Source organism: Montipora capricornis, chromosome 8, assembly GCF_036669925.1.
Source record: "Montipora capricornis isolate CH-2021 chromosome 8, ASM3666992v2, whole genome shotgun sequence".
Lineage (NCBI taxonomy): Eukaryota > Metazoa > Cnidaria > Anthozoa > Scleractinia > Acroporidae > Montipora > Montipora capricornis.
Genome location: NC_090890.1, coordinates 44,583,101 through 44,598,885, shown reverse-complemented (window position 1 = coordinate 44,598,885; position 15,785 = coordinate 44,583,101). Strand labels below are relative to the sequence as shown.

Genomic DNA, 15,785 nt, shown 5'->3' with positions numbered 1-15,785 from the left:
AAGTTTCGATCTGCGATAGAACGAGGCCCATCAGTTTACGGTTTTTGGAACGGCTACTGATACTTTTTTTGCTGCAACAAAACATGGTTGCATAGCGTTCCGCGCACGAGATTTTGCATTTTGCATGAGCAATCTCCCGAGGGGCAAGTTGGTTGCATACGTAGGCCAATTTGGAGGGTTGCGGTCATTAGGCTCAATCTGATTAAAACATTAGGCAGGACATGTATTCTAAATTTAGATAATACCATAAACTGATCATGGGCTAAGGCCAAATGAGACAGAGCGACACTTCTGAGTTATGGAGTTCTGGCGATATTACATGGCCTCTTGGGAATACGCAATTTCTCTTCGAGCGTTGAAAAATATTTCACCACTGTAATATTCTATTTGTTATATAGACACCAATGAAATACTAAATCATTTCACGAAAGGCATCGAAAGGCGCGATTTTATATGTAAACCATAGCAACAATGATCTTTTCACGTGTGAAGATAACATGTTATCTTCATGTTTTCGCGCGAAAGCTCACTTGGTATTTCATTGGTGTTTATATAATAAATAGAGGATATTCAGGGCCGCGCGGGGATACTTTCAGCACGAGAAGATAAAATCCGTATCCCCAAGCGGCCATGTAATGTTCTATTTATTATATAGATATTGATGAAATGTCTAGATTTAAGTAATGGTCCGGCTAAAAAGCAGGCAGAAAAACAATAGCCCGCGGCAATAGCGTCGGTTAGTTAAAATGTGCCAACATTTTTAATCAAATTAAGTTCGGCTGTTCCCATTGGTGTAAGCAGCTAAAAGCGCGAAATTTGAATTTCAATGAAAAATGTAATCGACTTGCCGTCTAAAAAATTAGATTCTGTTTCGTAGAACAAATCATTATGCCTTCAAAAACTATGTTTGTAAATATCGTCAAGATTCTATGCGCCATTTGATTGGCGCATAGAACAATGCCCAAATTTGGCCGAGAGACAGAGATCAAGGGCATGGGGAAGAAGAAATCCAAAAAAGGCTTTTTTTTCATTTTTTTCTCATCTTTTTTCGACATTTTCCGATATTAGCCAATCAGATGCCTCGATTGGAGTGAAATTAAAAATTAATATTTCGCAGCTTCTAAGTACTTTTGCCGCTGGGCTGCCTGCTTCTTAGCCGGACCATTACTTAAAACAACTTGTTTTACTCATTTTCGAAATGATGAAAAAGTGATCACCAACCGCTAAAACACGCGTGTTGTGTAACATGAAAAAAGATATGAAAGTTATGAAAAAACAAATCATGATGATGTAAAATTTGGCAATAAAAGGAGAAATCCTGGTATTTCATCAGTATCTGTATAATATTATTCCATAATACACAGGAGCCGCTACAGTATAGCTTAACTCACGCGGGGAGCATTCTATGCAGTAGATTATCCGTCTTCCTTTTCTCCTCGGCCAGTTGTGAAGTCCTTTCTTCCACTAAGCTCTCTAAGTTGTTGGCGTATTTTTCCAACATGTTCACCATGTTGTCCATTATGTTCGTATGCCTCAGTTGAAAAAAAGAAAAAACAGCTTTGATAACTTGTTGAGTACCAGCATGCATGGACTGCTTAGAAGTGGCTGCCATTTGCGCCTGTATATGCTTCCAGTCCGCTGGGGGTAAATTGATCATTGTAAAGCGCCTTTGATCGTGAGACGTTTGTGATAAAGGCGCTATGTAAATGCACCACTTTACTTCACTTTAATACACAGAATTCACAAATGGCGAACGCAAAATGCAAGCGAATAAACTGGTACCTAGATACAAAAACGAGGTGGTTATATATTAAACAACTGCAAGGTACTATATCGATCCAAAGGAGTTTCATAGTTTTGAAGCTCTTTTTATCCGAACGGGGCGTCTAGAAAGTTCTTCGGGAACCATTCGAAGTAACTGAACTCAAGTCAAATATCCTCTGTGGTGTGTCTGGTTGTACCCTGAATGGAACTGGTGATCCAGAATTGAAAGGAATAGAGTTGGATTTTTTGGTTTCCTGAAGGACCCAAATCTCCGATTCGGAGTGAAAATACGGCGAGATGTTGCCCGCATTTCAAGCTCATAGATGCTACGAAGGTATGCTCTTCGCGTTTTTACCCAAGTGATGCGAAGAAAGAAATTGGAGGCAAAAAAATGACTTTATGTAAAACTTGTTCCTCTCGGTTTCCTTGGTGAACTTTTCCTCCAAAGTGTCATCTACCAACACTAAGAACAACTGAACCATCTCGTGATAAAAAACGACGTTTGGACAAATCTCTAAGCTATTGGGAAAGAAAGAGACCTCAGTGTTTCAGTCACCGGAATGTAACAGTGCATGTTTGACTGCATTTAAAAGACTTTGGATGCGTTAAAGTTCTAGAAAAGGTCTCGTGGTTTCTTTGTCTGTGTTTAATTAAATGAAATTTGGAAGCGGTAAATCTGTATTTTGGTTCAGACTTCAACGTTTTCCTTTTGGCTTGATTTCATGTTCAAATTCATTAATGTCACCTTCATCCAAAAATGCTTCTCGTCGCAAGTACGTTCTATTCTTAACAAACCCGTCCTCAAGTGTTTTTTCCTTCTTCCAGCTGGTTGGGACCGAATGATGCTTCCCAGCCGCTTTGCGCTGTTCTTGATATACTTGTTCATTTCTTCCTTCGTAAAAGCGGCATTTTCTCCACTGACTGAGAGCGCCAAACATTTTCGAAAACTTTTACCTTTTGTTTTCAAACATCACAAGAATTTGAATCAACAACAGCACAATTAACTAGCAACCCGCTTGGCAAATTTTCGCTTTGTGTGCAACAACTTCGCATGCGGACCATCAAGAAAACTGTCTTTCCCTTGATTATGTATTCGTCGACTCTTATAAAAACAATGGCAACAAAAAGAAAAACAAGTGTACTTTTTTAAATTTCTTCAGACATATTTTATACGATGATGAAATAAGCCAAAGTGATCGAACGAAGTTTAAAATTTACCTCTTTACAAGACGAGCTTCTGTACGTAAACCTTAAATAGTTGCGACATTTCAGCCAAAACCGTATCTCATTATTTTTTAATACCGATGGTCTTCTGGCACTTAAAGAAGAACCAGGAATAACGTTCTCCTTCCCTCCTCACAAATACTAAATCAGTGTTTTTTTTTTCTATAACACCTCGACTTCATGTTTGGCCGCTAACTCGACCCAGGATGGCCGTCATTTGTGAATTCTTCTTAAGAAGTGAAGTTAAGTTAATTCATTAGCCCCAATCCCAACCCCAATCGGGGCTTAGTGGGTCCATAATGTACAATATTGTTTGGGTGGCTTTGGTCATACTGCTCAATGCCGGGCAGTTCACAATCTTTAAATGACGGTATAGTTGCCTCCGAAACGAACAAAGTCCCGAAACTTTTCGGCCTTTTCTCGGATGTCACGATTTTCCGAGTATCTTAACAACGGAGTGATTTAAAGGCATCAAACATCACAATCATTTTGCTTTTTGATATCTTGAAAACATGTTAAAATAGCATCTCAGTTATCCAAAGGGGGAGGCAGTTTCGTAAATGGCTTTTCGGGTCCGACAAGTTTTCTGGACGTTCGAGAAACGCCCCAGGTCCACTATTCTCGTCGAACAGTGGGCCGTTTTTTGGAACAATGTTTTATTCCTAACAAGAGCCATTTGGCGAGGCCTAAGGTTATTAGTCCGTTCCGAGTGTAAAGTCTAACGCGACTGAGACCATATAGGACCTATAGAGTCTACCTCGTGCTGCATATAACCGAGTGTGCGATAAATTATCTGCAAACTCAAAGAGACTTAATAGAGGCCAGACACATAACAACTAAAGTAGGATTGTTTCTTCAATGCAACTATCGTTATCTTACCTTCCAACAGACATCTTTCGCATTTGTCTTTTTAACTCCTCAAATTCAGGTCTCGACTCAGGATGCTCACTCCAGCATCTCTCCACCATTTGTCTTAAGGCAGGAAGATCGGATCCTTTCATTAAATTTTGAAACTTGGGGCGAAAGGGAGGGCTCTCCCGCATCATTACCCTTTGAACAATTTCTGATAAGAGAAATTAAAAAAAAAAAAACAGCACACTAGAATCATACACCCCATTGAATGTTTTAACATATCATACGTAAGGATATTTTGCGACTTGCGTAATAGTTTTCCGAGCCCCGAGCAACAAGCAAAATGCCCGCACGTATTATATGTTAAACCATGTAATAAGGGATTTATTATTCCACTATTACGCCATTTTCCAGTATTTTGGCTTCTTCCTGATTTGACTGAGAATCGATTGCATAATAAGGAGCGTGCCAATGACGAAAACAACAAACCAATTAAATGTCCTTTATTTGTTGGACAAATGAAATGATGAGTGACAAGCGAAAACAAGCTAAAATTCGATCTCAGGCTTTTCATCGAGGTGAAAACCAATTCTTTTAATGAAAAACTCCCGTTCAGTCCGTATTTGCCCTGTGCTAAACCAGTCAAATCGGGACAGTACGGTGTATTACCGTCTCATATTTGGCGTGTTCTCTTGACCAAATATGGTAAAATGGTGTAATGGTGGAATAATAGAGTTGTTTTATAGCCCAATTAAGCTAACCCTGGAGAGTTAATCAAACAGATTTTACAAAAGAATTCAGCCTATGATTGATTGCAACTACTAAAAATACGTCCATGGCCACTTACTAAAATGTTCGATTACTTTTGAATTGTGCATGGCACTACCTTTTGGTTCCGTGTGGTAGCAGGCCATATCAAATGGCCCAGAGCGAGTGACAAGTTCCTGGCAGATGATGGCGAAGCTGTAAACGTCGCCCTTTGGTGTTCCACGGGTTGGCGCGTCTTTTCCCATGCGCATGAGTTCGGGTGCTGTCCACATCATTCCTGGAAGGAAATGACCACTAACGTCATGCTTATCACCTGTTTATTGGAAGTATTTCATCTTTTGTACCAGCAGGCGGCAGACTGAATTGAACTGGCTACTAGCTTCTTTTCGCTATGACAACCAGGTGATCTGGTGACGTAATTTGGAGGACTGGGAAGAACAATTTAACGCCTTATCCCACAACCGCGCGCGGCCTTAGGTGTTGTTTCGAAACTTCCTGCAGTATTTCCATCGCCAAAACTCAACAGGCAGATCATTCCGTGTCTACCACATTTCCTGTTACTGAATGAACTTTCAAGTAGAACCGACGAGATCTAACCTCGCCTCTGTCATGTTGAATTCAAGATTCGGCGTTACAAATTTTCTTCCCAGTCCTCCGAATTACGTCACCAGATCACCTGGAAGATAAGCTAGGTATCTACTCAAAGAAAATGCAACTGCGGCCAAAACCTTAAGAAAATTCTTTATACCACAATTGCTTGTAATCTAATACGAAAACTGATATTTTAAATCGATGTATGAACTTACGGTAAAACTTAGCGTAATCGCCTTGCTCGTGGTTAACTTGATTTGCTCTAAATTGATTGAGTCCATAATCGGTGATTTTTAAGACCCAACGACCATCTACTACACAATTTGAGGACTTTAAGCTCCCGTGGGATTTAATATCTGTGCTGTGAAGATACGCCATGCCCTAGTAAAATAAAGAAATAGTTTGAATGATTCATGAAGGCGATCTAGTGATATCAAATCGAGAATGAAAACGTACCTTGATTATGTCAGTTACTAGTGAGGTCACAAACATATTATCCAGTTTCACATCCTCGTTTTCAAGAATATCCTGCAAGCCAAAGATATCAATGAGACCGAGCGGAATGTAACACATCGTGCGCTCTTTTGCTGCGTTTTTCATAATTCTGCGGAATTAATCCTCAAGCACCAACGGCCAACCTGTTTTGGCTTGCATCAATCAAACTTCCGACGCCATCCACAGATGACGAAATCAATTGATGCGTGACTAACCCGCCAATCAGCATCTTTGGTTCCCACGGATATTCAAACTCGGCGCCGATGGGCGATGGAATCTCTACGAATCTTTTTGCTGAAGAATGTCTAAAAACATACCATTATGGTGTTTGTGCTTCTAATTAAGCAAAAACTCCAATTCAATTTCTGGAGGCGGAGTTGATCTTCCCGCGCTATGTTCGGAAATTTGATTGATGGAAGCCAAAACGCAGTTTGGCGCTTAGCGCTTGAAGGTAACATTCCGCAGAATTATGAAATTCACAGTAGCCAAGTTTGCAAAGAACTTCAACATTTGCAAAACAACACTAAAAAAGTGACCTGTAGGCTGCCTTTTGGACAATACTGAAACAGTATGCAAATGTTGGGACTGTCCACGCATGCTCCAATGAACTGTGTCAAATTATCATGGCGTACATCTCGCATCTGAAAGGGAAAAAAAAGAGAGAACCTTAAGTGAATATAAAGAATCTCTCATATTTAACGTAAGTTTATACAAGACACGAGAAAACTTGAAACTCCATCTCAAACGTAGCCTCCTACGCAGTCGTTTTTAGGGGAATCGTGATTCACCTATGGGGAAAAGAGTGGGGGAGGGGGGAGCCAAGGAGGTGACATATGACTCCCCCTAAAAAGACTGCGAAAGAGGCTATTTAAAACGTTATCTTTGTTTTTGCTTTGTGAGTGTTCTTATTTCAATACAATAGGAACTCAAAGGCGTCCACTGAGGAATTTAGTTCAACTGGACCAATTTCAGGATTGTTTGGCTCTAACAAATGGGATTAATGACTTCTTTGTCAGTATTACGGAACAATTTACACCCCTGGTTCAATCTCCTGTTAGACATACTATTGTACCACCTAGCCTACTCGTGTCAGAATTCGAGGTCTTGAGGGATCTAAATACCTTGTCATCAAACAAAGCTCCAGGTCCTTACGGGATTTTTAATCAAATATTCAAAGTGTTCGCCCCTGAGTTAGCACCTGTTATTTGTGCAATTTATAATCAGTCATTACAGGATTCATTTGTTCCAGGATCATTAAAACAGTCGATCGTAACACCAGTAACCAAGATTTCCCCTCCACAAGAGATTGATAATGATCTCCGTCCAATCTCCCTTACTAACAGTATTGCAAAGATCCTGGAGGGATTTACGAACAGGAGGCTTCTACAACAGATAGGAGATAAGATTGATTCCAAACAATTTGCTAGGAAAGGACATTCAACAACTCATGCCCTTCTTTACCTCCTACAAGCAATCCACGAGGCTATTGACCGTGGAAATAATTGTGTTAGAATCTTCTTCTCGGATTTTTCTAAGGGTTTTGACTTGATTGACCATCAGATCCTTATGGACGAATTATCACTGCTTTGTGTGGACCCAGTGCTTTTCAGTTGCATAAGATCTTTTTTAACAAATAGAACTCAAGCCGTGCGCATCGGGAATGTCTTATCGGATTGGAAGCATACCTATGGAGGTATACCCCAAGGGACCAAGATGGGTGTCACCCTTTTCTCAGTTATGATAAATAGACTCCTAAAGGATTGGAATGTGAGAGCAAAATACGTTGATGATACCACAGTTGTAGAAATCCTGCCTCGCAATTCAATAAGCCTTCTCGATTTGGCTGTTAGGGACACACATTCATTTTGTACTGCCCAAAAGATGAAGCTAAACCCTCGGAAGTGTAATGAAATGCTGATAAATTTTATGGAGTACCCGAACTCTGTAATTCCACCTATTTGTATTGGAAATCACCAGCTCGAACGTGTCTCGTCTTTTAAATTACTTGGTGTTTAAATCAGAGACGATCTTAAATGGAATGACCACATAGACTATATTTATTGTAAGGCCGCCAAACGTTTATATACCCTAAGAGTGCTTAAAAGAGCTGGTGTAGCGAATAGCAATATTTTAAATATTTATAAGTCCTCTGTCAGATCTATTTTGGAATATGCCGTGGCCGCTTGGCAAGACATCCCTGAATATTTGTCATCTAAATTAGAATCTATACAAAGGGGAGCCCTTAAGGTAATACTCCCGGGTGTTGGTTATAAGGAAGCCGTGACCATATCTGGCCTTCCAAGTCTAGAAGTCAGGCGAGAAACATTAAGTAGGACTGATGGACTGTCATTTGGAGAGCATTCGATTTTTCTGTTTTCACAACTCGGTATAAGATGCACGAAGCAGTTAAGCATGATACGAGTAACCACTTACCTGTTTAAGCTCTATTTTAATCTCCCTTGTCAGTTCAATGCTTCTTTTGTTGACTTTCTTAATTGCGACCACATTTGACTAAGTAAGAAAACACAACTCAGAAATTACAAAATTCAAAGAGTAATGCCCATCATAAAAAGTGACACCCAAATGCAAAGAGTAACATGCTTTCAAGGGCTACCAGCGCTAAGCATCAGGTCCCAATTTCCACTGTTGGCTCTGGCAACAACCCCGGACAAAATTTTTATGACAGTTTTATCATCATTGTCCACGTCTATATAAAAGCCATTTTTTCAGGTGGTTGCTCAAAGGACGAAAAATGTCTCAGCGTTGTAGCTCGGAGTATCGTCATTCAAAATTCCAAAGCGCGCCGTTTCATCTAAGTTCTATTGACCCCGAAACCGAAGTGATTTTTATAACTAATCACAGCAGAAAAACAGGAGCAAACGAATCGCTTTTACGCCAAAAGAACGTGCAGCCTTTGGTAAGCCCTTAAAAAACGCTTTTTTAGACTTTGTGTTTTTACTTCTGATTGGCCGCAGATGAGACGTATTTTTCCGTTAAAGAAAATCACAAAGCTTGACAAAAGTAAGACTCAACTGAAAACAGGCTACGTAGCTTTAAAGCCATCCTTTGATCTCTTAATAGATTTGCATTAGCAGACAAAATGTGAACTGTCAACTTACTTTCCAGGTCCCAACTAGCGTGAATAACTGGCGCTGATTAAAGTTGTCAAAGCTCTCCGTCGAAACTACGCTAACCTAAAATAAACAACAAAAAAAGTTATGTCTCGGTCGGTTGATTATCGGATTATCTTTGCAGCCGGCTTTCGTAAAAATTCCTTTTGGAAGAACGATGATCCAGCCACATTCCGCGTTTTGCAACTGCACGGCGTCGCTTACGATGATCTTGCTTTCACAAGAACGTTTTTCAATGGCTGATGAATGTACCTGGCTGCGAAGAGAACCTGGACGCCTGGTTCGCAACCATATTTCGTTGTAGTCTACACGCCACAAATCACTTGCAAGTTCCTTTTCAAGCCTCTGTTTCCTAAAACGAAATAAAAGCATTAGCAACTTTGTCATTTTCAAGGTTGTCGAACCGATAATAGGTGAGACAAAAACAAACTAAGATTATGGGAAGGAAGCAGGGATGGCGCAGTGGTGAGAGCACTCGCCTCCCATCAACGTGGTCCAAGTTCGATTTCCGTACTTTGCTTCACACGTGGGTTGAGTTTCCTGTTTCTCTGCTTTACCCCGAAAAGTTGTTCTCAGGTTTCCCCGATTTTTCCCTCTCCTCAAACACCAACCTACGATTTTATTTCTGTTTTGTGTCACCAGTTAGTGCCTCAGCGCTAAAGACAGTTCATTATTATTCCACTATTACGCCATTTTACCATATTTGGACAGGAGAACGCGCAAAATATGAGACGGTAATACACTGTAGTGTCCCTAAAACAGCCTTCTTCTTCTCATACAGACTTCATGTTTATTTCTTAAAATGGCTTAGATAGGAAAGATGGGAATTTCACCATAGTAGCACTTTAAACTGTTGAACGTTGCAGAACGGCATCGCTGATAACCGGTTAAAAATGCTGAGGAGGAACTTGGAATGAAAGGAATGAAAGGGGATCTGTCACATATGGTATAGGGGCCGACATCGGTCTCCCTCACTACCTGTTGGGAACAGGTATCCAAAATTATACCTGTTACCGATAAAATCCGTTATCAGGTAGAAATAGGAGCGCATGAGTAGGAGCTTGCCTCTCCTATACAAGCCCGATGAGTCAACCTCTGCTCGTATCTTTCTATTTTTAGAACGCAACGAGTCCTTCGGCTCTGCACACACTGTTTAGAATGGCCCATCAGAATAAAGTTATTGTGGAACAAAGACAAAATGCAAATTGTGCAAATTGATGTAAATTGTTGTAAATGCGAGTTTCAAAGCTGAAGGATTAGTTCTAAAAATAGAAAGATACGCGCACAGGTTGACTCAAGGATATAATGCATAGGGAGGCCCCTAGTCGTGGGCTCCTGGGTTGAAACCGTTTTAACCTAGGTTAAATTGGTGATGCTCATTTCACCTAGGTTGGATACGCACTCAGTTAAATTGAAGAACCTTTTTTTGGAGCCTAGATAAGGCCAGGAGAAAAATTAGGGTCAGTTTAGGATTAGTTTTGGTTATTGTACCATCGACTTATTATACAATGGTAAATAATGAAAAGAACTGTGTCGGGTTGAGCATGTTGGTCAATGTAGTGTGGGTAAGAGTTCGAGTACTGGTAAGTACACAGGACAGTTCTTTGTTCCCTTACTATGTTTTCATGCCGAAACTGAATGGATAAGTGTAAGAATACAGAAACCAATAAGATAATACAAAACATTAAGAAGACGTGCTGAGATTCGAAAGACAGAGCTTGATAGCTTTTTTAAACTAGGTAGAGTGCATATGTAACCTAAGTAAAAGGAATTATTCAACCTGAGACCTGATTTTACATGCAACATAGCCAGTATAATCTAGTGGCGAGTCGAAATAATCTCGGGGTGCATCTTCATATGGTCCGACGCTCTGGCAACGCATCCAGAGGTCGTGCTACTGGTTACGTTTTTGTTGTCCTGTATTTTGAGCAGTTGATCTGCTCGTGCGTGAATTCCTCAGTACAAGTCTAATGGATACCATACGTTACAGTTTGCTTGACTCTCACGCGCGATATTAATGGTACCGGTATATTGGTATGGTACAATAGGTGATCAATTTACATGTAAGCGCGTCGAATTACGAATTGCCCATCAGGGTGCCGTTAGCGCCTTTCGCACTACTTCTTAGCATTTTTTGGTCAATTACTTTGTATTTCAGTCACAATAAATCAATTTGTGCTTGAAGGTTTTAAAAGCGCGCAGCGAACAAAATAATTTTTGACACTTCCTTTACTAATATCCTTTGCATTTCGCCCGTCACAGTGTGATATTTGTTGGTGAATATGGGATGTACCAGACTATTCTTGGCATGACACAGAAAATGCTGGTGACCAACAAAGTTGCGGCGCTGTCATAGTTAAGTCGTACTCATTATAAAGTACCCACCTGTAGAAAACGGCTCCTGCAAGGAGAATTAGGATAACAGTGACGCCAAGACATACTGACACAATTTCCGCCACCGCTTGAAAAAAAAAAAAGTATATATATACAACAAAGTAAGTACTTATAAATAAGTAATCACTATATGCTTGTCGATGACCACTCGGGAAAATTATGCCATACATTTCCTGAGTGATCAAAGAAAAGATGTGAATGTTTCCTGCTTGGAATCAACCTTATAACATTAACCTGCTAAAGATAATTTTAAATGACGTACTTGTATCTCATGTTTGTCACTGCCGTTTGGGGAAGAATGTGTTGTTAGCCTTTAATTTTTTTTTCTTTCACGTTACGGGTCCAAAGGAACGAAAAATCCGAAACCTCCCAACTCTTTTTGTGGAGGATGTAGATTTTGATTACATGTGTCATACATAATGCTACGGCTAAATGTCAAAAGTATTGTGTGCATGATGTGACCACGGCCTTGTGTCAGACGTCCATCAATGAAGAGCAGTATGTCAGAACGATTTCAGAGTCATCGTTTCCTTGACCAGCGGTCGGGAAGGGATTTCCGTTTTGGAATGAGATACGCACGGCAACATTTGAACAAAGCCAGTCTGAAGGATACAGATTGTATCCTTCGCGCGAATTATACACTATATACTTTAAAGCCTTGTACTGAGCTTCCTTTAGGGAGAGTTAAAACTTCCCTAACCTCTCGAGAGCTTAGTCCAATGCGTTGTGGAAGTGCGCTACTTTAGACTGAGCAAGAAATTTGACTCTCCATTCATAATAACAAGACCCCTCAAGTACGTTCAGTTATTCAGTTTTGGATTATTCCTTAGCCTCCCGCACCAGTTCCCCTGGGCAAGGGTAACGGAGGCTCCGGGAACAAGATTGGATAGGAGGTAAAAGCCACGCTGAACATATCTTGAAGTTTTGAATTCAATGGCCATAGCTTCTCTCTTGCTTTATCTCTAAAGCAAACTATTTTGTGTGCAAACAAAACTGAGAAATTTGCCGCACAATATATAGCCTATGTTTTCAAGATCACAGGAGTGACAATGTACGCGTTTTATTTGAGAGCTTTTTTTCTACTTCGAGAGCGTAGACAGGTACCTGATTACAGCACAACTCATGAAGAGGTGATCATTTCTTCGTGGATCATTCGGGAATACTCGGAAAAAATCCTAGTGCTCCTCTGTAGGAGTCGAACCTACGATCTTCCGATTACAAGTTCGCATGCTTAGCCATGCCACTGAGCTATAGGAGTCACTGGTGGATCTAGGACTCGGGGATACTCGGGAAAATCCGAGTGCTCCTTACCAGGAGTCGAACTTAGTTCGGATGCTCTGCCACTGAGCTATAGGAGACTCGTATATTTATGCTCTCATTTTGCCTAATATTGAAATTGTTTATGGTCATACAAACTTACACAACTGGGGTTTCTCGGTTTGGGTGCAGTTCTCGTTGTTAAAACCGCATTCAGGAACATCAACTGGTGGTTTTCCGTTTATCCATTCAATCGTTGCGTTTCGATATAGTTGAAATTTCTGCGTGTTATTACCACCTTCTAAATTAAACATTCCCTTGTTGACAAAGTGGGGCTTTCCTGCAAAGAATAATAACAAAGCAAGATGTAATTACGTTTGAAAACAACCTCAACAAAATCACGTAAGCTAGTGTCATTAAATAAGCCCGAAAAATTAAGGATTTCCACGGAATTGGAGCCCACGAGCTGCCTTTATTTTTACGACATAACTCACAACAACTTGACCTTCATTTAAAGCGCCTTGGAAGCTACCTGACTGAAATTAGGCGGTATGGTTGTTTATATGCTCATTTAATTTTTTTTTTCAAATAAGTAAATCTTGGTGAAATGATAAAAATAGAAGAAAGTTTTGGAAGTGTTTTAGCAATAATAAATAAATAACACGGGTTTCTCACCATCCTGGTCACTGAAAGCCATGACTGTGAGGTTTAACTGAACTTCTCCGTTTTCGTCCAAAAATGTATCGAATCCCAAAATACCTGTAACAACATAGGTGCGTAAAGCTTTAGAATAGTGTCATCTCATTAAATCTCTGTTGATGCTTGTTTTAACGCAACAAACACTGAAGACTATAAACTTACGCGTGATACTAGCTGGTCTAATATTGAATTCAGTCAACTTGTATTTTATTTTTGGACCTTTCTATTTGGCCAAGCTATTGTTATCTATCAAAAGTAATTATTTTTAACATAGAAAACTTTGCCAAGCTGTGTAAGTTAAAATCTTGGCCGCAATTAGCCAAGCTATTTGCAGTGTGACAAAACGAGCTCCTTGTGGCGATTTCTCGCGCGCTGATTGGCAAACGTTTATCATCAACAAGAATACAGACACGTGAAATCGTTATTTATGCGAAGTAAAAGTTTCATCATTTGTTATTAGTAGCCAATAAGCGTACGAGAAAAGTTTTTTCTTATTGATGATAAAATTACGTCATAACATTGTCAAATTTGCTCTGGATCCACTCGCCTTCGAAGAACTTTGACAATGTTATGACGTACTTTTATCATCAATGAGAGGACAGACAGTAAAAACTGGCGTCAAGTTGTTAACTCGCATGATGCTGTTCACTTAAATTGAAGATGAGATCAGCGGAAGTCAATCAGCAAAAATATTCAATACGCTAAAGTTCAACAAGACAAGAGCAATCAAGTGAAGCTATGATCTTCGCAGTTATGAAAGCGATTTTTGCAATTGCGTAAAGAAGCCTGAAAAATTCAGGACTTCAACGGGGTTTGAACCCGTGACCTCGCGATACCGGTGCGACGCTCTAACCAAATGAGCAATGAAGCCACTGACGTTGGGAGATGGTCATTTGTGGGTTCTAATATTCCCGTGAGGAATGAATCAACGATCAAATGATCTATGAAATGAATCATATATGAATTGCGGATATGAAATCAAGTGAAAAAATCAAGTAAAAAGCCTGAGTGATAATATTTCGCCAATTCCTAAAAGGAACCTCCACTCTTACTAAAGAATAAGTTTAAATCGAAGGTAATTGATGTTTCCAAACAAATTTGTTCGAAAAAATTGTTTATATCAGGTAAGCGGTTTATTTTGCATTTCAAATTTCGCGGGATCCGCCATCTTGAATAATTGTGACGTGTTACGGTTGCCCAATTGTTCTGACGCAAACTCCTTTAAGGCAACCGAAGCAAGTCACAATTATTCAACAAATTTGAAAACAAAAATAGGCGAAATCTAAAATTTATTTATTTCAGATGCAAACGCTTCCTTTGACAAAAATTTAGACTGATTTGACTGTAAAGGTTATTTCCTATGATTTAAAAGTTATTTTCTTGTTGAAGTGTAGGTTCTCTTTAAGTATGAACAGCCACCACAATGAAAGTCGAGAAGACCGTGGGAGCCATGTTGCGGTTTGAGGTCCGCCGGATTCCATGCCACTTACTTTTAAACTTTTTCCCATAAAGGTTCTTCATGACTGTTTTTCCGTCCGTAGCGTTACCTCCCTCAGCAAGTGTCCTATTCACTCCAATAGCATACAGGTACGTTGCATCGTACAAATAAGCTGCTAAGATGGGAGCCTACGAAAAGGAACACAGTTAAAGGTGTCGTGAGGTGTTGAGTGTCGAAAGTAATTAGCGAATTGCTTTGGTTTTACATTACTTCACGCAGTGATTGATTCGAAGTTCTCGCGCTATTTTTTTCAACTAATGAGAAGTGAAACCAAAACCAATCGTGGCTTGCGCGTGCACATTTTCTCGCGCTTTGTGTCGGCTACATGTAATTACTTCGAGTTTTTATTGGTTTACTGGATTTTCTCCCTTTTTTTTGATTGGCCAAAGTAATTACTTTGGTTTTGGTTGACACTCGATTGAAACCCACTCTATACCACACATTCATTTCACAAGTGAAAAAAATATATATTCGCGGGAGAATGGTTTTGACCTCATTCCAAAGTGGAAACTATTTCAATATTCTATTTTTTTTTTCAAATAATCCCTTGAGAAATCGTTCTTAAGCTCAAACTAAAAGGAATACTTTGCCACAAACTATAAGGCAACAAGGACTAATTTGAGTAAAGACAAAAGATTAGTAAAATTATAGTGGCCATTTTGAAATTAATTGTATGGGATTTACAATGATTCATGCACCTACGGCTCCAGTCTAAATGGTAAAAACCGATTCGATGCCTAGCATATGAACTTATTTGTTATGGCCGGGTTCGATTTCATACTTGGTTCAAATTTTCAGATTAGTTTAATTCTGATTTGTCCTTTCTTTCAGATTATGACAAGGAATGTTAAGCAAAGAAAAATCAGTATTGAACAAGTTTGAAAAATTTAAACCAAGAAAAGACTTGCAAGTCTAACCTTCTACAGATGAAATTACAAAGTCAGCACTTTCTCCACAGTTATTTAAAGACCCTGAGTGTTGGTCCAGCCGGATCTAAAGGCAATCGAGTTGAGCGGGAAAACATCCGGATACGTTTGAATCCGCAGACTTTTCTTTGCGGATTTAAAAGTTTCCGCGTCGAGACGTAGCGTTTTCGAATCGAATTTGCCCGT

General features: G+C 39.7%; 1 protein-coding gene across 3 annotated transcripts in view; it reads right to left on the bottom strand.

The window, feature by feature from the left end:
- LOC138060157 (atrial natriuretic peptide receptor 1-like) overlaps window positions 1-15,785 on the bottom strand; it is a 52,122-nt gene that overhangs the window by 9,462 nt on the left and 26,875 nt on the right. For all 3 annotated transcript variants that reach the window (XM_068905877.1, XM_068905876.1, XM_068905878.1), the window contains 13 exons: window positions 14,666-14,801; window positions 13,152-13,235; window positions 12,640-12,816; window positions 11,211-11,286; window positions 9,078-9,177; window positions 8,814-8,888; window positions 8,128-8,205; window positions 6,231-6,335; window positions 5,656-5,727; window positions 5,415-5,580; window positions 4,727-4,885; window positions 3,868-4,051; window positions 1,392-1,532 (listed from right to left, as the gene is read on the bottom strand). In XM_068905877.1, the coding sequence (XP_068761978.1) occupies window positions 1,392-1,532; window positions 3,868-4,051; window positions 4,727-4,885; window positions 5,415-5,580; window positions 5,656-5,727; window positions 6,231-6,335; window positions 8,128-8,205; window positions 8,814-8,888; window positions 9,078-9,177; window positions 11,211-11,286; window positions 12,640-12,816; window positions 13,152-13,235; window positions 14,666-14,801 (1,553 nt within the window). The remainder of the gene's footprint in view (window positions 1-1,391; window positions 1,533-3,867; window positions 4,052-4,726; window positions 4,886-5,414; window positions 5,581-5,655; window positions 5,728-6,230; window positions 6,336-8,127; window positions 8,206-8,813; window positions 8,889-9,077; window positions 9,178-11,210; window positions 11,287-12,639; window positions 12,817-13,151; window positions 13,236-14,665; window positions 14,802-15,785) is intronic.